The 23,578-nt window shown below is 40.3% G+C and overlaps 2 protein-coding genes across 3 annotated transcripts; one reads left to right on the top strand and one right to left on the bottom strand.

Moving 5' to 3' along the window:
- Positions 1 to 328: 328 nt before the first annotated feature.
- Positions 329 to 2,226, bottom strand: LOC121761256. Its single transcript, XM_042156887.1, has 2 exons — positions 2,109 to 2,226; positions 329 to 1,735 (listed from the first exon to the last, which is right to left on the bottom strand). Exons 1-2 carry the CDS (start codon positions 2,169 to 2,171, stop codon positions 479 to 481), a joined length of 1,320 nt encoding a protein of 439 aa, XP_042012821.1. The 5' UTR covers positions 2,172 to 2,226; the 3' UTR covers positions 329 to 478.
- A 9,561-nt stretch (positions 2,227 to 11,787) lies between these two features.
- On the top strand, positions 11,788 to 15,550 carry LOC121762692 (mitochondrial inner membrane protease ATP23-like). 2 transcript variants are annotated; one of them, XM_042158654.1, is made up of 5 exons: positions 11,788 to 11,941; positions 12,070 to 12,191; positions 12,432 to 12,569; positions 12,733 to 12,816; positions 15,108 to 15,550. In XM_042158654.1, the coding sequence occupies exons 1-5, from the start codon at positions 11,818 to 11,820 to the stop codon at positions 15,240 to 15,242; spliced, it is 603 nt and encodes a 200-aa protein (XP_042014588.1). In that variant the 5' UTR covers positions 11,788 to 11,817; the 3' UTR covers positions 15,243 to 15,550. The 2 variants fall into 2 exon arrangements, with proteins under 2 accessions (XP_042014588.1, XP_042014589.1); XM_042158655.1 differs by having other exon boundaries at positions 11,828 to 11,941; positions 12,092 to 12,191.
- Positions 15,551 to 23,578: the final 8,028 nt, after the last annotated feature.

The following is a 23,578-nucleotide window of genomic DNA, read 5'->3' as shown; positions in this document are numbered from 1 at the left end:
GAACTCACATTTCACTAACTGTATCCACCTATTTTTCACTATATTTCTTAAAATCTGAGTAGAGTAAAACATGCCAATTAGTCGTGTACGGAGGGAGTTCTATACTTAAATTTTACACGTCACACTATGCCAATTTCACTTTAAAACTCGTGCCGCTGCAGAAATCTCTATTTTAAAAGACGAAGGGAGTGTATGTTAACTACAAAAAATTTACTGTACAGCCCCTACCACGAAATATTTCTCCGTCCGCCGCCGTTACGAAACTAGTGTTAATAAATGTTGCAAGCAGAAATGATAGCTGTTTGATCAATATCTTGGAGATTCAGAATATAATATTATGCCCTTTGCATTTGCCGTAGTTGGTCTATAAGTAAAAGGGCTAACACAGCATATTAACATAAATTATCATCCATTGATTTTGAAAATCCACCTAAGCATAGTAATATTAATAGCATAGGATAAGATAAGAGGTGGTGTGCTAAAGAAGACCCTGCACCAATGACTGAGCTGCAAGAGCTTTAATTCCAGCCCTGATATCCATAGCCATCTTTGTGCATTCCTTGGCCTTTGCCTCATTGCCTTCCTTCTCCCTCTTTGCTGCTGCTATCTTCTTTTGAATCAATGCAACATGTCTCTCATTCATTTCTATCACCTCCTCAATTCTCTCATTAGCCTCCCTGCACTTTGCTGCTTTTTCCTTCACCAACAAGTATTTCTCCGCATCCCTGTTTGCCTCGTAAATCCTCTCCACCTTCTCGAGAAGCCATCTCACGTTGAACTTCTGATTCTCATAATGGTAGAGCTCATCCAGCATTTCGTTGATCTCAGCGTGCGTGATTTCAGCCAACTTCCTCTGCTCGAGCCTTTGGTATACATTGCACAGGCGCTCGAGGAAGAGGGAGACGATGATGGAAGGAGACTTGACTCTGCTCTCAGCAGTGATATCACCATACTTGTCAAATATAGCTCCAACTAAAGCAGCAATCTCCGGCTTTACTTTGTGACCCCGGATGCACAGAGCAGACTCAACTTCATCTTCGTCATCATCATCTTTAGGCCTTTTAGCAAACTCTGTCAAGTTAAGGCTGTGCGAGGCGCTTACGCAGTGGTTGTTGGTTGAAGGACCATCATAGGTTTTGCACTTCTCTAGCATATGCTCGCCGTGTGGCACCACCACCACCCCCGGGGGCTGAAATTGGCCATCCACGCCGCTTTGAGGAGGGACGACATTCTTCTCAGAAACCTCAATTTTGTCTGCATCATCTTCGGGCCCTGTAGCAGTCTTCCACGGAAGCTGAAAATGGCAATCTCCGACGAGTTGAGAAGAATTGACATTGCTCTCAGAACTGATATCAGCAATCTCTGCCTTCACTTCCTCTGCATTCTCTTCGTGGGCTGTAGAATACTCTGTGGAGTTCAAGCACGAAATGCTCGAGGGAGCATCGTGCGTTTTGCTCTTCTGGAGGACTGCTAACATATCCGGTAGAGGCTGAAAATGGCCATCTAAGCCTTGCTGAGGCACTTCAACTTGTGAAGTGTTTGTGGCGCAGAGGCCATTCGTATCCGTTGTGTGCTGACTGAGAGGATCAGGTGAGACCGGTGACTCAGGTTGCCTGAGAACTCGTAACGCTGGTCTCAAGACGAGGCTTGGGGTGATGCTTCGCGGAGATATAGGGAAAAACACTGGAGCGGTCGACGACCGTCTCGTTGGGCACCTAGAACGCAAAGGATTGTCCTACACAGATAGAGGAAGTGGAAATTTATGTAAACAAGAACATAATAAAGGTATTTAGAGTAGCAAAATTATGCAGAATATCAAGCATTAGTTCACTTTTCTCTGGAGTTGGTTAGTTTTTGCTTGAGCTTAACAAGAATATTTAGTAGATCTGTGAAAAAGAGCTTATTTCTTTCTCAAATAACATGGATCCAGGAAAGCAAACGAATTTCTTCACATTTATGGTTATTATCTTCAAACTCACAAAATAAGCACAATATTAAACTAAATATGGATAACATGTACAATTTTTTTTTACATCTTTCAATTATGAGAAGTTTTAACCACCGGACATGGTGAACCGGCAAAAAAAAGGAGTGTGCTTTTTTCGAACCTGAGTGGGATGGGTTTGTTGGGCTGGTGCTTTTCTCTTTCTTCCTGGTCTTGCTCCTTTCATCTTATTTTGTGGTTGAGGAAAATGGAGGTAAGAGTGGGGTTTGTGTTTTGGTCTGGTGAATGGGGATTGTGAGATGAAATGTAGTAGTTGCTTCTTTTATTTGCTCCAATAACAAATGATCATTTTACTCCTCTATTTTTGGCAATGCTGGTTTCAGTAAGTAAACCAGGTGTCGTCTTACTATTGCATGCATTCCAATGCAAAAGGTGTGTAATTTCACTGATTTGATTCCTAGAATCACAACTAATCCCGAGCCATCAACTCTCTTGTCCTTTATCAGCATCCCATTATATGACTTTTATATAGTGTTATTAAATATTACTTATAGCTTTTTAACATCTACTTAAATGGCAATGAAGAAATATAGGAGTAAGAGTATCAACTTTGAAGAGTGAATTTTAATCTGTGGATCAAGCATTCCACATATTTGTAGTCTTGTTATATGTGAAGAACGAACCTACGGTTGTGATGATCGAAATGCAAATTAATGAAATGACAACATGCAAGGAAGAACACAAGCGAATTACGTGGTTCGGCGTAAGCCTACATCCACGGGCAGAATCTGGTGTGTTTCTTTATTGATCACTCGAGAAATTACAAACATGAGAGCACTCAAAACTCTCAAGAATTTACAAGATGGAAAACCCTCAACTCGCCCGAAAACTTCTTGCTTCGAGAGCTAAAAACGCACAGCTGAAAGATAACACTTCCTCTCTTGAATTCTCTCTCTATCACTTTTGATTTCTGTTGTTGTTAGTTCCGGAATGAATCGCAACTCCCTTAAGAAGTATCGATCAAGAAAACCGCCGAACAGCTTCCTTTGCCGAACAGCTTCCAATTGCCGAATAGCTTCCAATTGCTGAACAGCTTCCTTTTGCCGAACAGCTTCCAATTGCCGAACAGCTTCCAATTGCTGAACAGCTTCCTTTTGCCGAACAGCTTCCTTTGGCCGAACAGCTCCTTTTGCCGAACACGGTTATAACCGTTTCCAACGGCTAGTTCCTGTTTTGGTTCCCAACGGCTATTTCCTGACTTGATTCTTCCACCAGCTCAATCCGATCTTGATGAGCTCAAACACTAACAAATCCTCCACCTTTGAGCAATCTAAGATCCATCACCACCAGTTCCACCTTCCTTCCCATACTTACAAATTTCGGACCACCCCAACCAAATCCAAGCAATGTCGGAACTTGGATCTTGGTAGGGCTTTAGTAAGTGCATCAGCCGCATTGTGCTCGGTGCTGACCTTCTCAATCTTCACCGCACCCTTCTCAACCTCATCTCGAATGAAATGCAGCCTCACGTCTATATGTTTGCTGCGTTCATGATATGTCTGATGTTTCGAGAGACAAATCGCGCTATTGCTGTCGCACTTGATCACAACATTCTCTTGCTTCACCCCAAAATCACCAACTATACCCCTAAGCCAGAAGCTTTCCTTTACTGCCTCAGCAAGAGCTATATACTCTGCCTCCGTCGTCGATAGAGCCACCACGGATTGGAGATTAGACTTCCAGCTCACCGCGGAGCCGAACAAGGTAAATATGTACCCAGATTGTGAGCGCCTATTATCAAGGTTAGCTGCATAATCTGAATCGCAAAACCCAATAATGCTATCCTTATCTCCTTCATTCTCTGATTTGAACATTATTCCCAGATCACTACTTCCTTTGAGATACTTGAGAATCCCTTTCAAAGCCAACCAGTGCTCTCTTCCCGGACAGGACATGTATCTGCTCACCACGCTTACCGCATGAGAAATATCAGGCCTTGTGCATATCATCATATACATCACACTCCCAACTATGTTGGAATAAGGTATCTGGCTCATCTCTCTTTCTTCTTGCTGATTTCTGGGACATTGTGATTTGGACAGCTTAGTCTGTTGTGATAGTGGCACTGAGGTTGTTCTACTCTTGTCAATCTGATATTTGCGCAGTACTTTCTGAATATAGCCTTCTTGGGACAACCACAACACCCTCTTATTTGCATTTCTGAATATATCCATTCCCAAAATCTTGCTAGCACTCCCCAGATCCTTGATTTCAAATCCCTTTTTCAATAAGGCTTTCACCCTATCTAGCTCCTGTCTATCTGGTCCAGCAAGCAAGATGTCGTCTACATATAATAGCAAATACACAGCAGGTCCCTCAGCCCTTGATTTGAAGTAGACACAACTATCATATCTGGAATTTGTAAATCCCATACTCTGCATATGTTCATCAAACTTGATATGCCATTGTCTACTTGCTTGCTTCAAACCGTATAGACTTTTCTTTAGTAGACAAACCTTATCTTCACTCCCATGTATCACAAATCCCTCTGGCTGATTCATGTATATAGTTTCCTCAAGCTCTCCATGAAGAAAGGCTGTCTTCACATCAAGTTGGTCCAAAAACCAACTTCTTTGAGCAACTATAGCTAGCAAAATTCTTATTGAGGCATGCTTTACCACTGGAGAAAATACTTCATTATAGTCTATTCCCTCCTCTTGTGTGAACCCCCGAGCTACAAGCCTAGCCTTGAACCTAATCTTGTTCCCAACCTCCAACTTTTTCTTGTATATCCACTTACAACTCACTGGTTTTTGTGTGGAGGGTCTCTTCACAAGCACCCATGTCTTGTTCTTGATCAGGGACTGTATTTCATCTATCATAGCCTCCATCCACTGCTTGCTCTCCTTAGAACTCATAGCTTCCTTGAAGCTTGAAGGCTCTGCATACTCTATGTTTTCTGCAACACATAGTGCATATAGCAAGTATTCTTCTTCACTGTATCTTGTAGATGGTTTAGGGATTCTTCTGACCCTATCTCTGGCTAGAACATAGTCACCCAAATCCTGCTGCTCTTCTTCAGGGTTCAAGACATCAGCATCTGCTTCTTCTTGTTCACTATGATTTCCCATCTGCTGTTCAGGCTCAGCAATTCTATCTGCTCCAGAAACCTCCACCTGAACTGATTCCTCAGCCTCCTCAGGTTCTGGAACACCCATCTCCACCATCCTCTCAGGCTCTGGTTCTTTCTCAGAATGAGATGGCCTCTGGCTCTCTTGAGCCTTTTCTAGAAATGGCATCCTACTTTCTTCAAATTGCACATCTCTAGAGATAATAACTTTCTGATTTCCTGGCTCTATGCACCACAGTCTGTAGCCCTTCACTCCCTTTTGGTATCCAATCATCACACATCTCAAGGCCCTTGGCTCCAACTTACTTTGCTTGATGTGTGCATAAGCCATACAACCAAAAATCTTCATATTCGAATAATCCATGGCCTTTCCATACCATCTCTGATCAGGAGTGTCAAAAGCTATAGCTGAAGAAGGACTTCTATTGATGAGAACTGCTGCCATACTCACAGCCTCACCCCAGAATCTCTTAGCCATTCCAGAGCCAAAGAGCATACATCTAACTCGCTCTAGGATGGTTCTATTCATGCGCTCAGCAACTCCATTCTGTTGGGGATTAGATGGAGATGTCCTATGCCTCTTCATACCTTTCTGCTTGCAGAAAGAATCAAACTCCCCACTCAGAAATTCCAGCCCATTATCAGTTCTTAAACACTTCAAAGAACACCCTTTCTCCACCTCCACTTCCCTACACCACTCCTTGAATTTCATGAATGTCTCTGATTTTTCCTTCAAGATAAACACCCATAATTTTCTAGAAAAATCATCAATAATGGATAGAAAGTATCTACCTCCACCCAATGAAGCTGGTGTAGCTGGGCCCCACAAGTCACTGTGGGCATAGTCTAGTGGTGACTTTGAGCTGTGAATTCCTCTTCCATAGGGCAGTTTCTTACTCTTTCCGAGCACACATTGCTCACACAAACCCAACTGCTCATTGGGATTTTCCAGCTTAATCAGCTCCTTCTTGGCCAATTCTTTAATTCCAGTTTCTCCCAAGTGTCCGAGTCTGAGATGCCACATTCTTAAGTCTAATACCTGCACCAGATTCACAGATCCAGTAACCACACTTGCCTTTAGATAGTATAGGCTTCTCTTTCTCTCAGCCATCATAACAACATCACCATTCTTGACGATGTTCATAATCCCATCAGATAATATGCAATTATATCCTGCTGCATCCAACACTCCAATAGAGATCAAATTCCTCTTAATCTCTGGAATAAACCTCACACCAGTGAGTAACCTGATGGAGCCATTATGAAGTCTAAGCCTGATGGACCCAATTCCTCTGATTCTGCATATCTGGTCATTTCCTAACAAAACTGATCCAGCTGCATTCTTGATTTCCTCAAAATGACTTCTAGTTGGACACATGTGGAAGCTACATCCAGAATCCATGATCCATGGAAGTTCTTCCATGTCCTCAGTCACACACAGAGCCTCCGGGACCACCAACTCTTCTGCAATATCAGCATTGTTCTTGCCATTCTCTTCCTCGGCCTGCTTCTTCTTCCAAACCCAACAATTCTTCTTTATGTGGCCTGGTTTCTTGCAGTGATGGCATGATCTGGTCTCTTTCCAGTCAGCTGTCTTGTTTTTCCAAGGCTTCTTCTGTGACTTTCTTTTCACATTCTTCTTGTGATCAGCAACATTCAGACTCTCAGACACCATTTCAGTGGACTTTGGATTAGATTTCTGGATTTCCTTGAGCTTTAGAGCAGAGTACACCTCTTCATATCCAATCTTGGACTCTCTACCAAGAAGTATAGCATCCTTGAAATGCTCATAACTTGGTGGCAAGGAATTCAACAACATCAGAGCCTTGTCCTCATCTTTAATCTCTTCATCAATGTTCTCAAGATCATCGATGCATTTCCCAAATTCTTCGAGCTGTTCCAACACACCTTTTCCATCAGCAATCTTGAAAGTGAGAAGTTTCTGCTTCAGGTGCAGCCGATTTGCCAAGGATTTGGCCATGTATAATGACTCCAACTTGGACCAAACTCCAGCCGCTGTCTCCTCCTTTGAAACTTCTCTGAGGACTCTGTCATTGAGGTTGAGTATCAAGGTACTATATGCCTTGTACTCTCTGTCTTGAGCCTTTGCCTTCTCCTTTTCATCAGGCTCGGGCTTCTTCTCCTCATTACTGCCTCCACCATTTAGGGTTTCCCATAAACCCTGTTGCATCAAGATTGCTTTCATCTTCAGCCTCCATAGGCCAAAATCATTTCGGCCTGTGAACTTTTCAACATCAAACCTTGCTGCAGCCATTATTCAAACAGGTTGAGCGCCTTCTTGAGGAAACAAAGAAAGAACTCCCAAAACTTTATGCCTTCTCGATCAATTCAGTGGACGAATTTCCCACAGACGGCGCCACGTTGTGAAGAACGAACCTACGGTTGTGATGATCGAAATGCAAATTAATGAAATGACAACATGCAAGGAAGAACACAAGCGAATTACGTGGTTCGGCGTAAGCCTACATCCACGGGCAGAATCTGGTGTGTTTCTTTATTGATCACTCGAGAAATTACAAACATGAGAGCACTCAAAACTCTCAAGAATTTACAAGATGGAAAACCCTCAACTCGCCCGAAAACTTCTTGCTTCGAGAGCTAAAAACGCACAGCTGAAAGATAACACTTCCTCTCTTGAATTCTCTCTCTATCACTTTTGATTTCTGTTGTTGTTAGTTCCGGAATGAATCGCAACTCCCTTAAGAAGTATCGATCAAGAAAACCGCCGAACAGCTTCCTTTGCCGAACAGCTTCCAATTGCCGAATAGCTTCCAATTGCTGAACAGCTTCCTTTTGCCGAACAGCTTCCAATTGCCGAACAGCTTCCAATTGCTGAACAGCTTCCTTTTGCCGAACAGCTTCCTTTGGCCGAACAGCTCCTTTTGCCGAACACGGTTATAACCGTTTCCAACGGCTAGTTCCTGTTTTGGTTCCCAACGGCTATTTCCTGACTTGATTCTTCCACCAGCTCAATCCGATCTTGATGAGCTCAAACACTAACATTATATACCAAAACAAGTCATTGAATAAATTGACACGGAAAATTGAAAGGTGAAAGAAAATCGTCAAATATCGACTTTTAATAAAGTTGTTTTATAAGATAATGAATCAACAAATTAATTGTTGATGAATAATTTGAATATGGAAGCTATGTATCCTAGTAATTAAATATTAAAGCTTGCTTGAGAACGGGTCAACTGCATGAATTGTTGGTGCCAGTGGCGGACGCAGAAATATTTTATGGCAGGGGCTGTACAATAAATTTTTTTTAGTTAACATACACTTCTTTCGTCTCTTAAAAGTAAAAAATTTTATGGCAGCACGAGTTTTAAAATGAAACTGGTATAGTTAGAAACAAAAATTGATAAACTAATTGAAATAGTATTAGTTGTAGTGAACTCTACATCATTAGTAGTATAATAAGTGATGCAAAGATTTTTAAAATTTTAAAATAACTAATGAATCAAAATAATAAACATTTGAAACTAATGTATTTATAAGAGCAGTAAAAACATGTTTAGTACATTTTTAAATTACAGTGCAACAATTAAACATTTTTAATACACTAAAAAGTACTAATAGAAGTAGAACATGTGATATAGGCGTAGCCTATATAGGTAGGGGACTTGACATTTGCCAATTTTACTATTCTTATTAATTTAATTAGTCTTGTTATCTCATCTCATCTTCTTCCTCAAGCAGCAATGATAGCCATTTTTTTAAATTCCTTGTATAATTTCAACTTTCAGCCCCTCCTTCTTGTTCAATCTTTTACATTTTAGACTTCAAATACATTAGTTTGGTGAGGGCTAAACACATTTTTCAAAAATTTCAAATTTTTTGAAATACAAAATATTAAATAAAGTAATTTAGGGAGGGCTTAAGCCCTTCCTCCCTTGGCTGTGTGTGCGGTCTGTAGTTGTCTGACAACTTGGAGAAAAGCTCAGCTTTGGAATGACATTGATAGGGGGTGAGAGACTGCAGTTAGAGGAAAAATGGGTGAAGCCGCGGAATGGTGTGCTAAAATGCAATATAGATGCCGTTGTTTGAGAGCCAAAGTAAAGTTGGTCGTGGGGCGGTTGTTCGAGATTTTGAAGGGACGGTGGTAGCGGTGATGAGTGGACAGGAAGGAAGGGTAGCTGACCCATCTATGGCCGAGCTCCTTAGCTTGAGAGAGGTGCTGAGTTGGGTCAAAAGAAAGGGATGGAAGGAAATAGAGTTTGAGATGGATGCCCAAACGGTAGTAATTGCGGTTACAAGTATACGGAATGATGAATCTATCTTTGGGGCAGTGGTAGAAGATTGTCGTCAGCTTTTGAAAGAGGTTTCTGGATCCTCCATGAGGTTCGTATGACGATCAGCGAATCAGGTTCCCCACACGCTTGATCGGGCATCAGTTTCTATAGCTGAGAGCAAGTTTTGGTTGAATTGCATTGCAATTTTTATTCATATAAAAAAAAACTTTACTCTATCGTCTCATAAAAATAAGGGCACTTTCCTTTTTTGTATAAAATTATCCTATTTCCATTTATGAAAAGTTCTCGCATACTCATTACCCATATCCATCAATTTATTTACAACTTGTATCATTAGGACTCCATTATTAAACAATAACAATAATAATGTGGTTACAACTATCCACTAATACTATTTTTCGTGTAGTCTCAAATGTCTTGCTCGCATACTCTTTAATTTAGTTTACAGCGTAAAAGCTCTGGGAGAATAAAATTAGAGCATCCACAATGGCGGCGAGCGGACCGGCTAGCCGATTCCCGGCGCTGGCCGGTCCGCTCGCCGAACCATTGCAGCCGGCCAGCGCCAAATCGGCGAGCGCACGCCGATTCCCGAGCGCTCGCGCGATCGGCTGGCCGCCATTGCAGGCTCCCGATCGGCGAGCGATCGGCCAACCAATTTTTTATTTAATTTTCGAAACACTATATATACGCGATTTGCACGTCATTTTCATTCGCACCACTTGTTTTAACGAGTTTTCTCTCTATCTTAATTTCTGTACAAGAGCAACAACGCGAAATGAGTAGCGCGGGTGGTAGTAGTGGTGGTAGTGGTGGGGATGCTGATGAGTACGAACGGCGAATGAACGAAGAGTTGGAGGCCTATACGTCCCGTGAGATAAACCGGCTGATACAAAGGGCCTTACAGCCGGCGGTACCTCGACCTTGACCCGTTGTCCACCGCCGAGCAGTGATTGAGTGGGATCACGTAGCTGCACATCAGCGGCTATATAAAGACTAATTCTCACCGGAGCCGCGGTTCAACACCAACATTTTCAGGCGGCGTTTTAGGATGAGTTGAGCCATGTTTATGCGTATTGTTGACGCTTTGGAGCGTCGATATATGTGTTTCCGCTTCAGGCACGATGCGGCTGGCAGACCCGGCCACACACCTATTCAAAAGTGCACTGCGGCAATCAGACAGTTGGCCTACGGAGGCGCGGCAGACATGTGGGACGCGTACCTCCACATCGGGGAGACTACTGCCCTTGAATGTATGAAGTATTTCTGTCAGGGCGTGGTTGAAATATTCCGTGATCAGTACCTTCGAAGCCCTACCCCCAAATACTGTTAGGAGCTGATGCAGATGCACGGGGAGAAGCATGGGTTCCCGGGTATGTTAGGCAGCATAGATTGTATGCATTGGGAGTGGAAGAACTGCCCCGCTGCCTGGAAAGGGTTCTACACGACCGGCTACAAGGGAAAGAATCCCACGATGATCCTCGAGGCACTAGCTGATTACCGGCTGTAGATTTGACATGCTTATTTTGGGGAACCAACATGATATGGGCTACTACTTGGCGCCCCTTTTCAACGACCTCAACATCCTCAACTCGTCGCCCCTTTTCAACGAGCAGTGCCACTGCGTCGGTCCGACCATCAGTTTTATCGCCAACGGGAACCAACATGATATGAGCTACTACTTGGCGGATGGGATATACCCTAGGTGGCCCGTCTTTGTGAAGACGATCAGGTGCGCATCAGATGAGAGGAAGGCCTACTTTGCGGAACGGCAGGAGTCGGCGCGCAAGGACGTGGAGCGCGAATTTGGTGTGCTCCAGTCTCGATGGGCGGCAATTAGGGGTTCAACGCGTTTGTGGCATGTCGACTGCATCGCTGATATAATGTACGTCTGTATTATCATGCACACCATGATTGTCGAAGATGAAGGTGTACAACTGACTAGTTGGGTCAACGACGATAATGAAGCCGGCCCAAGCCAAGGCGTTGCCACCCCCAACGTACGAAGTGGGGTACCTCACAATGAAGTCGGCCGCCTCCAAGCACATGCCGACATGCGCCAAGTGGAAGCTCATATTCGACTCCAAAAGGATTTAATTGAAGAGTTGTGGGCGCGGAGGACTGCACGGCGTTAGTTTTTTTTTTTTTTTTTTTAATTATGTAATTTTTTTAATATACCTTTTTTTATTTAAATAAAATTATTACATTTTCCCGTATCTGTGTCGTAAGTTGAATTCCGTATTTTGTGTGATTGTTATTTTTATAATTTTGTTTGTTGTGGCTAGCTTATGGCTAGACTATTACTTGTCCGGTTGCTTGTACTGATGATGTGGTAGGAGGAGTTTTTAGTGCTGATGATGTGCTAGGAGAAGTTTGTGGTAGGCGCGGACTATGGCTGGGCTATTGCCACTGTGGATGCTCTAATCCATCTTGAAATACTGAGCTTCAATCATCTAATTAAAGATTTGATGGCGCGTGCTACTAGGAATAATGCTCAGCCAACTTCAGGCGGTGGTTGCGTCCCTTCCGCCGCTCCCGGCGGCGGCTTGCCGATGACTGAATGCGAGAAGATGATCCGACGAAGTCTCAGAGGTATAATTCCTTTCAATTTAATGTTTCCAAAGATGAAACCTTTTTAACTCGAAGCTCACATTTCCAATTTAGGGTTTAGGGTTTAAGGCTCTAGAGCCACACTTATCGCCGTTGCTGTATATTTTTAGATCCCAAGGTGAAATTTCTCAGGGAGAAACTGGAGAAATCGTGGTGTGGTGTTGGAAGCAATTTCATTAAGGGATACAACTGTGAAGAAGCCATAGCCGGTGGATATAATAGGGCTGAAGGGGTAATTCAGCGATTGTCTGTTGCTTTTTGCTTAATTCAAGACCTCAAGTTCGAATTTTGGAACCCTGAATCACCAATGTAAATATGTTACTGAATCATTTTTTTGGATGTTTACTTACACTTGATTACTGTATAAACTCTTATTGAAAGAAAATTAAATTAAAAAAGAATTTGGTTTCATGATGTAGCCAGCAATAAATGGAAATTATTTGAGTTAATTCATTTTGTGCAATTGAACTAGGTAGTGGTATGTTGTAATCATTTGCAAATACAAGACCAAGTTACCCAAGTGGTGATTCATGAGCTGATTCATGCATATGACGATTGTCGAGCTGCAAACTTGGACTGGGCAAACTGTGCTCATCATGCCTGTGCCGAGGTTAGGCTCTGCGAGATATTGCCTGTTTTCTTATTATAACTTCTTTATAGTTATTGATGCAATCTTCAGAAAGTGAAGGGGTGTTATTTGATCTATAAGGGTTCGACCATTGTGGTTTTCTTTTCATGATCATGTATGGTTGCTGTACTTTTTATTGGAACAGATTCGAGCTGCTCATCTCAGTGGTGATTGCCATTACAAAAGAGAGTTATTTCGTGGTTTTCTAAAGCTAAGAGGTCATGAGCAAGTGAGTTTTGACTTGCACTAAGTCCTGTATTTTATTTTCTGTTACATTTTTCTTTAAGATTGAACAAAACTGCTCTGGATTCTTTAATTTGGCAGGATAGTTGAAATGAACCAGAAATTAACAAGGGGCGAAATAGCTTCACTGTAATTATGTGTTGTCAGGTTATTTAATAATGCGTTATGTCCTCAGTGAATTAAACAGCCTTAGTTCCTCAATTCCGATTTGTTCTTTATGGCATTTGGCTTTTGAACTTTCATCAGTTTGATGTAGGATACGATTTGTAGGGCTCATAATTTGTTTAAGGGGTCGTATTAATGGTCATTAGCCAAAGTCCCTACCTTGAGACTGACTCTCTATCCCAATCAGGTAAGTAAACCCAAGGAGTTTAATTTAACATGCCAAGTTTTAAGGAATATTGAATCGTGAGAGGAGTGGACCAAGTTCATGTCTTTCTCCATTACTTGTTGCATCTTTGTCTGTGTGCTTTATGTTTGCCATTTTCTCTTAAATGTGCTGAATAGTATATGAAACTATCTTGGTAAGTATTAAGTAACATGCACTCGCGCTTCAGGAAGTTTTGTCATTATTTTTATGTAAGTGGAGTTTTCATCAAATTGTTCAGTTTCTACTACTTTGGTTACAATTATTGGAGACCTTTGTATAGCTTTTGACACTTTATATCAACACGGATGCACATCTACTTTTAATGTTGGCAAGGACGTTAAGATCGATCTGCATTTAGTTTATTAATTGTTTATTTTTAGCAAGAGTCTTGTTCTTGGTGGAGTCTTAGAGATAGAGTTATCTTTTAGAGTTTTAGTCAAGTTGGAGTCTTTTATAATTTTATAGATAGAGCTTTGTTCCCTACTGTAGAAGTGTACACAAAATTAGTCTTTAGCAGGGAAGTACCAGTTATTGCTGTGTGTGACCCTCTTCGGACATGAGTATCGTTTGCTATTTTTCCTAGTTCAGTTTTATCATGGTAGTTCGATTTGTTCTTTGTTCCTTGTGTTTTTTCCTGCCTTCTCCCATTTAACATGCTGGTTGTGCTATATGCTTTTTATGCCGATATCTTGTCAAATGCATTTGTTGTTTAACGGATCGAAGAAGTGGTTGAGATACATATTTAGAAAAATGTGGGCAGCCCACCCACTATCTGCGACCGCATGTTGTGGCCCTTGACGCATAGTCCAACCATCTGCCCCCACCACTGTTTACATCAGTAGCACCGTCCATGCCCTTACCTGTATTAATATCAATAAACAGAGCAGCAAGTGTGCTGCCATCATCACCAATCGTACTTGAGAAAGCACCACTTCATCATTCACATCCTGATGTTCCGTCTACCGTGCTTGTGCCATCAGCTCAACCTTCTGTGTCGATGTCCACATCCGTTGCGCCAGCACACATGCTTCGAGTTCTAGTCAGCCCCGAATATCCATCACCACAGCAGCAGCCACTACAGCCAATGACACTTGTTCCACAGTGACACAGTCCACACCATATTGTTTCTGTTCATTGTCCAGTAACCATTGTTGCGCCAAGGTTGTTCGCCAACGCTGCTTGTTGTGGTGGCTATTCTTCACCGTCACAGCCCCTGCCCTTAACCCTTCTGCCACCTCCATCAATTGGGTCTCTTCCACTGCAGCATTCTTCTCCATTGATCTCCTTACGATAGCCCACCGCCCCTGCCTTTCGGTTCCTAGTGCAGCCTCGCTAATCTAGGGTACTGCCCCGTTTAGCCTGACTGACTTTTCTGTGTTTCCACACATTGACTCATGTCTTTAAGCATGAGTATAACCCCCCTTGGTCGGTTTCAACTCCAACATTTTGGGGCACGGCTGTTTCGACAACGGAAGTATTAATATCTATATGCATTTAGTTTATTACTAATTGTTATTTAATTTTTTATTGTTAGCAAGAGTCTTGTTAGAGGTCGAGTAATAGAGATATAGTGGTTTTTTTGTTGTATTCAAGTTGGAGTAATTTGTAGTCTCATGAATAGGGCTTTGTTCCCTACTGTTGATGTATCGTTTGGTTTTTATTCTTACTTCAGTTTTATCGATGTACTTTGATTTGTTCTCTGCTCCTTGTGTTTTTTCCCGCGTTCTCATATTCATCATCCCAATTGTGCGATAAGCTTCTTATGCTGATATCTAGCACTGGAAGAGAGATCCAAGTCAGAATTGATATGGATTGTTGCTATGATTATGATATATTACTACTTAGTTTCGTGTGTTACTTTTTTCTAACGTGATTTCTAAAGTCTGTGTGTCTGATGCTGATGCTAGGAATGTGTTGGGCGGAGGGTAATGCAATCCCTCGCTTCAAACCCGAACTGCTCAGAAACAGGGGCAAAGGATGCAACGGAAGCTGTTTGGAATATTTGCTATAATGATACAGAGCCCTTTGATACAGTTCCTTGAAAATGCAGGTGGAGCTCTCTCTTTATCAGATACTAATAATTGCATTCTTGCATAGCTTTTCGATTTAAGCTCGAAGGAGAAGGAGAAGGTTTCCTCTACTATCCACATAACTTCACTTGTAGAATTATTAGTTTTGGTTTTCCCTTGAAAAAATTTATCCAGCAGGTGTATGTATGGTTAAGAATATTGGAAATTTGAAATTATTTAGCTGGTGTATGGTTAAGGCTCTTGGAAATTTTGAAATAAACTTACTGACTGATATTGAATTGCAGTCATGAGAGTTACTCATTGATAAATAAGTTGTTGAATGGAGAGTGCAGTGCCATTTTATTTCATGATATAATTTCTAAAAATACATTACAACTGATGGCAGATATTGTACAACAATGTACTTATGTACCTAGGGCAGGTAATTCGGTCATCGGTTAGTCGGTTAACCGATGACCGAACCGAATAACACACTTCTCGGTTAACCGATAACCGACAAATTCGGTTATCGGTTCAGTTCGGTTCCAAAATTAAGGCGTCTACTCGGTTATCGGTTCGGGTCGCTTCCAATCGGTTCTAACCTATTTGAACCGAATTACTCCTTTAAAGCTATTATGATTATTCTTTTATTTATTATTAAAAAATATCATAACTTAGATTTCATTCTTCCAAACCAGAAACTGAGAAAAGAAATGGAGAAACTATTACAACAAGCATCTAACTAGATTTGCTGTTTTGGTCCTACCTCAGCAGAATAAAAATAAAAAATCATCTGGAAAATGGTGACACAAAGGAGTTTTGATGAACGTAGAGTTAAGCAGAAAGGTTTTTCCTTTTACTCAGTGTATAGCTTAACTATTTTTGTTGCTAATGTTGATTTACCAGCGGAAATGGAAAAAAGTAGTCGGTGCATTTCTGGACTCTGGTGTTTACAATCAGAACAATTTACCAACGGATCTTATTCGCCAGTAACTGCGGGCACGTATCATCTGCTAATTCCTTTTTTATGGAGTAATTTTGTTTGTTTTTATGTTTCTGGTTGACAAATATCACCTTTTTTGAATTTCGGTTCCAGTTCGGTTAACTGGGACCGAACCGACCTAGTTCGGTTAGGAACCGAACCGAACCGAGGCAAATTCGGTTTCGGTTCGGTGCTTCAATTTCGGTTCCTTTTGATTTCGGTTAACCGGGTATTCGGTTCGGTTAGAACCGAACCGACCGAATACCCTGCGCTATATGTACCTCACGAAAATATAATCTAGCTTTATTCTAACCGAACCGAATACCCTGCGCTATATGTACCTCACGAAAATATAATCTAGCTTTAACCAAATTTCATGTCATCTAGTATTATAGATCCTCAACTCTATTCAACTCTATACGAGTGCTGGAACAGTGTGTGAATTCTTCTCTCCCCTTTTTACTTTCAAATTTCTTAAGGCCCAATCATAAAACACGCAAATTAAATACAAATTGAAATATCCATTTACATATAACACACACAATTTATTAGCTATTACCATACTTAAGAAAGTAGTAGTAATACTTATGTAACGACACCAAAAAAATGTTTCAGTTAATTTCCTATAAATTTCTACTTGCATTTCGTATTTTCCTACTAATTACTCCATCCGTTTTTTAAAAATAGCAATTACTTTCATTTTAGGTCGTTCCTTAAAAATAGAAACTTTAGAATCTTTCTATTTTAGGACATTCACTCCACGATCCACTAACTCTATTTTCACTACTTTTTCTCTTCTTATCTCTTACTTTACTCATTTTTCTTTTCTTCTCTCTTAGTTTACCAATTGTGCATTAAAATCCGTGTCATTTCAAATGTTTATATTTTGTGAATACGGAGGGAGTAACTTATAAAAGCATAAATATAAGCAAGTAGACTTATACTCCCTCTAGGGATGTCAATCGGGCCAACCCGTTCGGGTTGTCGGGCCATTCGGATACGGGCTATTCGGGTTATGATTTTTTCGGGTTATAAAATTTCAACCCTAACCCTAACCCTTCGGGTTTCGGGCTAACCCACCGGGTTATTCGGGCCAATGCGTATTTTTAATTCTTTTAATATTTTCAAAAAATAATACATATTTTAAATTTTCTTTAATTATATACATATTTTTAATTAATCATTCAACAATGAAATACATATTTTTAATTTTCTTTAATATTTTAAAAAAATATTAAGTTATTTAAATTTAAATAACTTATTCATTACATAATTATTTACAAAATATCTACAATAATATGTTTATGTTTATGTATTTAAAATATAAATCAACACTTTGTTTCAAAATTCAAACATAAATCAATTCGTATAAAATTAAATAAAATTTTCATAACGTGAGAGGTGCATCGTAGATGTAACAAAAATATTTTGAATTGTTAAAGAGTGAATTATCAAGATGCTAGCTAATTGTAGTAACTCTAAGTTTTCTTGAATTATGATTGGTCAAATTTAATTTATTAAAGCTGTAAATAAGTCAAATAATAATTTATCTTTATTTTAAGAATCATCAAAGTACGCATAATTCAATGACGAAGCACCGTCAAAACACTTTGCACTATTATATTGGAAATATACTAAAACAAAGCTTTTATATACGAGTATTTATGAATCCATGAACCATATAGTGATTTTTTTCGTGATCTTATATAATCGGTTGACGTATTTGGATTTTGCATGGTTTTAGAGGGTTGTCTTGGATGATTTTGATTATATTTCCATATTTTGGTATGTTTACATGTTTGTTGAGAAATGATAGAAAATTGATTAGAAAATGTACACAAAATATGTGGATGTGCAGCAGCTTTGTTTGAGTCAATGTTTCTCGCGATTTTGAAGTCTGATAAACCTCTAATACACATCATTCTCTTCGTCTTCGAAAGAGCTTCGCGTGGATATATAGCATCGGAGCTTTGTAGAGAAAGTTATGACCGTTACAAAAACTGCTCGCTGTGCAGATGCCTTCAACCCGACGGGCCGACCCGTAACCCGAACGGGTCAGCTTGCCTAACCCGACAACCCGAACGGGTCAGCCCGAATGGCCCGATTTTAAATTCGGGCTGCGAAATTACAACCCTAACCCTGTATTTTTATCGGGTTATTCGGGCCAGCCCGCGGGTTCGGGTTACATTGACATCCCTAACTCCCTCCATCCCAAGAAAGATGACCCCTTCCTTGGGTGGCATGAGATTTTATGCAACTTTTTTTTGTATGTTGAGTGGAGAGAGTAAAGTAAGAGAGAGTGAATAAAATGTTTATAAAAGTGTTTCTATTTTTAATAATGGGTCATCTTAATTGGGACAAATTAAAAAAGAAAATGGGTCATCTTCAGTGGGACAAAGGAAGTAGTATATTTTTGCTAAAGTGCATCCTTGCTCTAAATTGAACGACCGTTAGAAACACTGGAAAATCAAATCTAAGAATTCGAAAACTATAACAAATAATTAATCGAGTCTGAGAAATGTAAAGGGAAGTGAGTCGAAAAAGTTAGTGAAATATGAATATATTTTTATATAAGTGGTACCGTAATAAAATGTGAGTTAAACGAATTAGTGGAATATCGAAATGAATTGCCAAAATTAATAAAAATGAAGTGAGACAATTAATTAAGGTCGGATCAAAATGAAAAAAACTAGGATACATAATGGGGAACAAATGGCGTATATATAAATTTCTTTTCAAATTCTATGATACGAGGTATTATGATTTTATTAAGTGTCGAAAATGCTAAAGCTTGCAAATGTGCTTTGGCAACACCGTTCTCATGAGACATGTTATATCGAATAATATCCTAGGGGTGAGGAAAAATACCGAAATACTGCACTTATCGTATCGAAAAAATATAAAAAATTCCAGTTTTTTTGTATACCCCAATTTTCGGTGTACCAAAAATCTTTCGAGATGGTAACACTAACCGCGGTATATTAAATCCTTATTGTATACCAAAAAATTGGTATAGGTTGAAATATTATATAAATATTAATGGGATCATGTTAAAATGCATATACTATCCATTCACAACCACTGGCGGATCCAGGTGGGGTCGGGCGGGGTCGGCCGACCCCACCACCTGCCCCGGAGTGCACTAGAAAGCTACTTTCTTCGGCCTCCGACCCTACGGCGTTCACGTCTCCGCTCCCACCTCACGTCCTCACGCTGTGTGAGATGATGAGGAGACTGATCAGAGAGAAAGGAAGGAAGTGAGGCAGCCGAATGGGTAGACTGTTGTCGAGAACGAAGGAGTTGGAGGGGAAGAGTCCTTCCGCGGTTTTTGTTTTCGAAGAGAAAGAGGAATGGTATTGGAGATGTCATTATTGTTTTCTCATCCCTATATTCACTCGTGAAATCGAATAAACGGGCATCAATAAATTTAACTAAATTAAAAGATTAAATATATTAAATATGTTATCTAATTATAAAATGGGCTTTGAAATATTTTTCTTTATTTGAATTAATTCTTAGAAGTCCATTAAAAATATATTCTCATCTTAAAATATCAATTAATGTTAAATAGTAGTATTTTTACATTATATCAAAATCAACTTATCTAAATTAACCACCTACTTATATAAAGTAATTATTTCTTAATTTCTTCTCTCTTAGTTTTATAATTTAAATTTTCAACCTTATTATTCATATTCAATTTTTTAAATCTTTAAAGATTTGGTATGTTACAGAAAAATTATGCTATGTGTATGTCATTTTTTTGTCAAAATACGTGGTATAACATAATTGTGTCTCTTACTTTATTATTTATTTGCATCTTTGTTTTACCTAAGATCATATTTTATTCTTTCTTCACTTAGCTCCATAAACGTCTTTTTCTTAAATTATATATCCAAAAGAAGTGTCTCGCTTATGACGGGACGAAGAAAGTGGAGTATGTTGTTTTAAGAATATCGACACTCGCATGAATTATTTATATTAAAAAATATATTTATAAAAATAAATAATTTAAATAATTTAAATAATTATTTTACATAAATATTTACTATCTTGTTCGACCCCACGATATTTTGTTCCTGGATCCGCCATTGCACAACTAAGACCAATCCTACACCATTAGATCTTAACATAAGTGGATGAGATTAAAGTTCAATGATTTCAAAAAATAGTAAATAAAATATCAATAAAATGGTAAAATAGTCAATCTGTTATAACATAAAAATTTTCATGCTTTTTTATATCAACATAGTGAATTACAAATATCAACACAGTGATATGAGAATCTCAAAACAAGTACCCGAAAATATCATTACAGTTTTATTGATATTATACATGCATTATGTTTAATCGTTTGATGTATTTATTAATATAAATATGTTTATCAACATATACGAAAATGTAAATAAAAATTATTAAATTTCATTATTCGATCTTCGTCGGAATATATGCAATTGAGATCTCGATAGAATCCTTATGAAATTACCTTTAATTTGATATATTTTTTACTGAAAAATAATTTAAATCGAGAGAGTTACGTAAATTTAAAGTTTTAAGATGATTTTGAGGAGAGAGAAATTGATTAGTTTTAACTACCATATATAAGAATTGACGTTAATACCCTTTAAGTTTATTTAATTATTTTTTAATTTAAAATATAATCCCTCATCATTTCAACCACTAATCTCATAATCTAATGGCTAATATTTGGTCTTAATTTGAGATTGATAATTAGTTAGCAATTGATTACATCCCTAGTATATTTATTTATAAAATAGAAATAAAAGAAAAAAACTCTTTGAAAATCTTACTTTTGAATATTTTGTGTATAAAATAGATTTTTTTGTATAACGGTATTACGGTATACCGTATCGTGCTTCGGTACATTGTAAAAGTGCGGTATACCGCAATAATGGTGAGGTAACGGTATCAAAAGTTAAGCATACCAAATTTCCGGAATACCGAAAATTTAGTATGGCATTGGTATGATATTTTGTCATACCACGATTTCCATTACAATATACAGTATGACGTTCTCGATACGGTACGATATAGGTTGTAGAGAGTATTATAATAGATTGATAGCTACGTCTACATTAATACTGATACTGAGTGGAGTTTTGAAAACAAGTGGAGATATTATCCGCTTAGATACCTTTTAATAATTCTATTGTCACCTCAACTTTTTCATGACTACCAATAATTACCATGTATGTGCATGTATATATCGACATTCATATTGCAATCATGCTCTACTTTTAATAGAGAAAACATAAAGATTTAATAAAATGGTCCTGAGATTCTTGAACGTGAGGTCATAATGAATTCGCATTCAAGTAAGAAAGCAATTCCATTACGTCTCTTAAGGGTATCCACAAATAAGGCGAACACCCCAATAGCCCCACCCTAATTTTTGTCCATAGCCTCAATTTTTTATCCATAGCCTCAAAATTTAGTTTCCACCCACTATGGTGGGCACTTCCAATAACCCCAAATTTTATAATCAATTTTCATTTTAAAATGTTTTTAGTTTTAATCAGGTATAATTAAAATCATCGCAGTGTAAATAATTTGAAAACGAAGTAATTGGGGTCGAATATTCGTTGTATTGCAAACGGGTAAAATTATACAACGAATAATTAAACTAAAATACAACTAAAAACTCCGCCACCGTCTACTCGATGTCGGAGTTGGCTTCCTCTTCTTCTTCTTCTTCTTCTTCTTCTTCTTCTTCTTCTTCTTCTTCTTCTTCTTCTTCTTCTTCTTCTTCTTCTTCTTCTTCTTCTTCTTCTTCTTCTTCTTCTTCTTCTTCTTCTTCTTCTTCTTCTTCTTCTTCTTCTTCTTCTTCTTCTTCTTCTTCTTCTTCTCCTCCCTCGCTGCTGTCAGCCGCGGTTTCCCCAGGAGCATCATCTACCAACCCCAGCCGATTCTCAATCCGAGTGATGAGCCTCTTGTAGACGTTCCTGACGTACGGGTCAGATTCCGCTGCGTATTTGCTGCATACGTCTTGCAGTTGTTGCATCAACTGTACATCTATGGTATCTCTCAAGACCTCGTGGGGTTGCACATGTGTTGTGGAAATGGGGCGGGCGGGGGGATGTGAGATCCGGACGCGGCCGCCGATAGGCGGGAGGCACTTCTAGCCCCTCTGGCGTTGCGGATAGAGGCCTGTTGTCCCGGGGGCCGTCGTCGCCTAGTGTGAGTAGCGGCTGGCTCTTCGACTTGGTCTTCGGGCTGCTCGAACTCGTGCGAGCCGCTTCCGCTGCTGTATTCCCCGACAAGGTTGTGCCTTGTAGGCTTCGACCCAGGACCTGTGTTGACCTCTTGCGCCACGATGGACTTGAATTTCGAAGAATCAGCGAGGACCAGATACTCCTCCCATAGTGTGAACTTCGGCCAACCCTCCGTGTTGTATTGGCCCATCTACAGGGCCTTCACGTCCGTTTCGCTTCAGCCACTCTCAGCATGGAGAATGTTATTCTGGTATATGGAAGCGAACCGCTTGGTAGCCCGCAGAATCCTACACCATTTTTTCAGAGCTATTGTGGGTCGCGCTTCTCGGTGCCGTCGGGTTTGAACTCCTCGTATGCCATCATGACGCGCCTCCAAAAGCTCCCCTCGGGCTGATCGGTGCCCACCACGGGGTCCGATGTGATGGCATCCCACGCCCTCGCCACGGCAATGCTCTCATGTTTGGTGTAGGGCTTGCCCCGGTTGGAGCCAGAGCCGTCTCTACCGCCACCGCCACCACCGCTGCCCGAGCCGCCACCGCCGGCGCCGCTGCCCGATCCGCCACCGATGCTGCACGCGCCACGACTGCCGCCTCCGCCCCTACCGCCACCCGCGTCCCGACTGCCGCCAGAGCCTCGGGTCGGAAAGGGCATTTCCACCCGTGCCGCCGGCGTATCTGGTGTGTCGGAAGTGAGCAGACCCATCATAGTATCCAATGCGTATTGATCTGCGTCAGTGAACGGAGATTGGCTGGATTGGAAAGGGGACTCCGGACGCGGCTGGTTAAGCGCGTCAAGGTTGGGTCTGTAATCTCCAAATACGGAGCGACTCAGATTCCGCTGTATAGGTGGGGGCGTTGGAGAAGACCTCCACGACTGAGATGGAGGAAGGTTTGGACTCGATGCCCACGACGGGGGAGATTGATTCCAAATCCAAGGCTGGGACGGAGCCCCGCCAAAGCCCGACGGCTGAGAAGCATAGGCGCTAAATCCCGATGGCTGTGAAGGATAGCCCGTTGACGGCTGTGAAGGATTACTTCCATATCCCGATTCCTGTGAGCCGGGTGATTCGTCGTCTCTCGACCGTGCATTTTTAGAGAGTGAAAGTGTAGATAGTGAATGTAGGGATTGTGTGAAAATTGAGAAAAAATAAGGGA

The sequence above is a fragment of the Salvia splendens genome, chromosome 13 (genome assembly GCF_004379255.2).
Source record: "Salvia splendens isolate huo1 chromosome 13, SspV2, whole genome shotgun sequence".
Lineage (NCBI taxonomy): Eukaryota > Viridiplantae > Streptophyta > Magnoliopsida > Lamiales > Lamiaceae > Salvia > Salvia splendens.
The sequence above is the reverse complement of the archived record's forward strand: the minus strand, read 5'-3'. Positions and strand labels throughout refer to the sequence as shown.

Coding starts and splice junctions, on each gene's coding strand:
- LOC121761256 (XM_042156887.1), bottom strand. CDS start 2,171: ATGAAAGGAGCAAGACCAGGAAGAAAGAGAAAAGCACCAGCCCAACAA. Junction 1,736..2,108: donor AACAAACCCATCCCACTCAG/GTTCGAAAAAAG, acceptor CTATCTGTGTAG/GACAATCCTTTGCGTTCTAG.
- LOC121762692 (XM_042158654.1), top strand. CDS start 11,818: ATGGCGCGTGCTACTAGGAATAATGCTCAGCCAACTTCAGGCGGTGGT. Junction 11,942..12,069: donor GATCCGACGAAGTCTCAGAG/GTATAATTCCTT, acceptor GTATATTTTTAG/ATCCCAAGGTGAAATTTCTC. Junction 12,817..15,107: donor AGCTAAGAGGTCATGAGCAA/GTGAGTTTTGAC, acceptor TGCTGATGCTAG/GAATGTGTTGGGCGGAGGGT.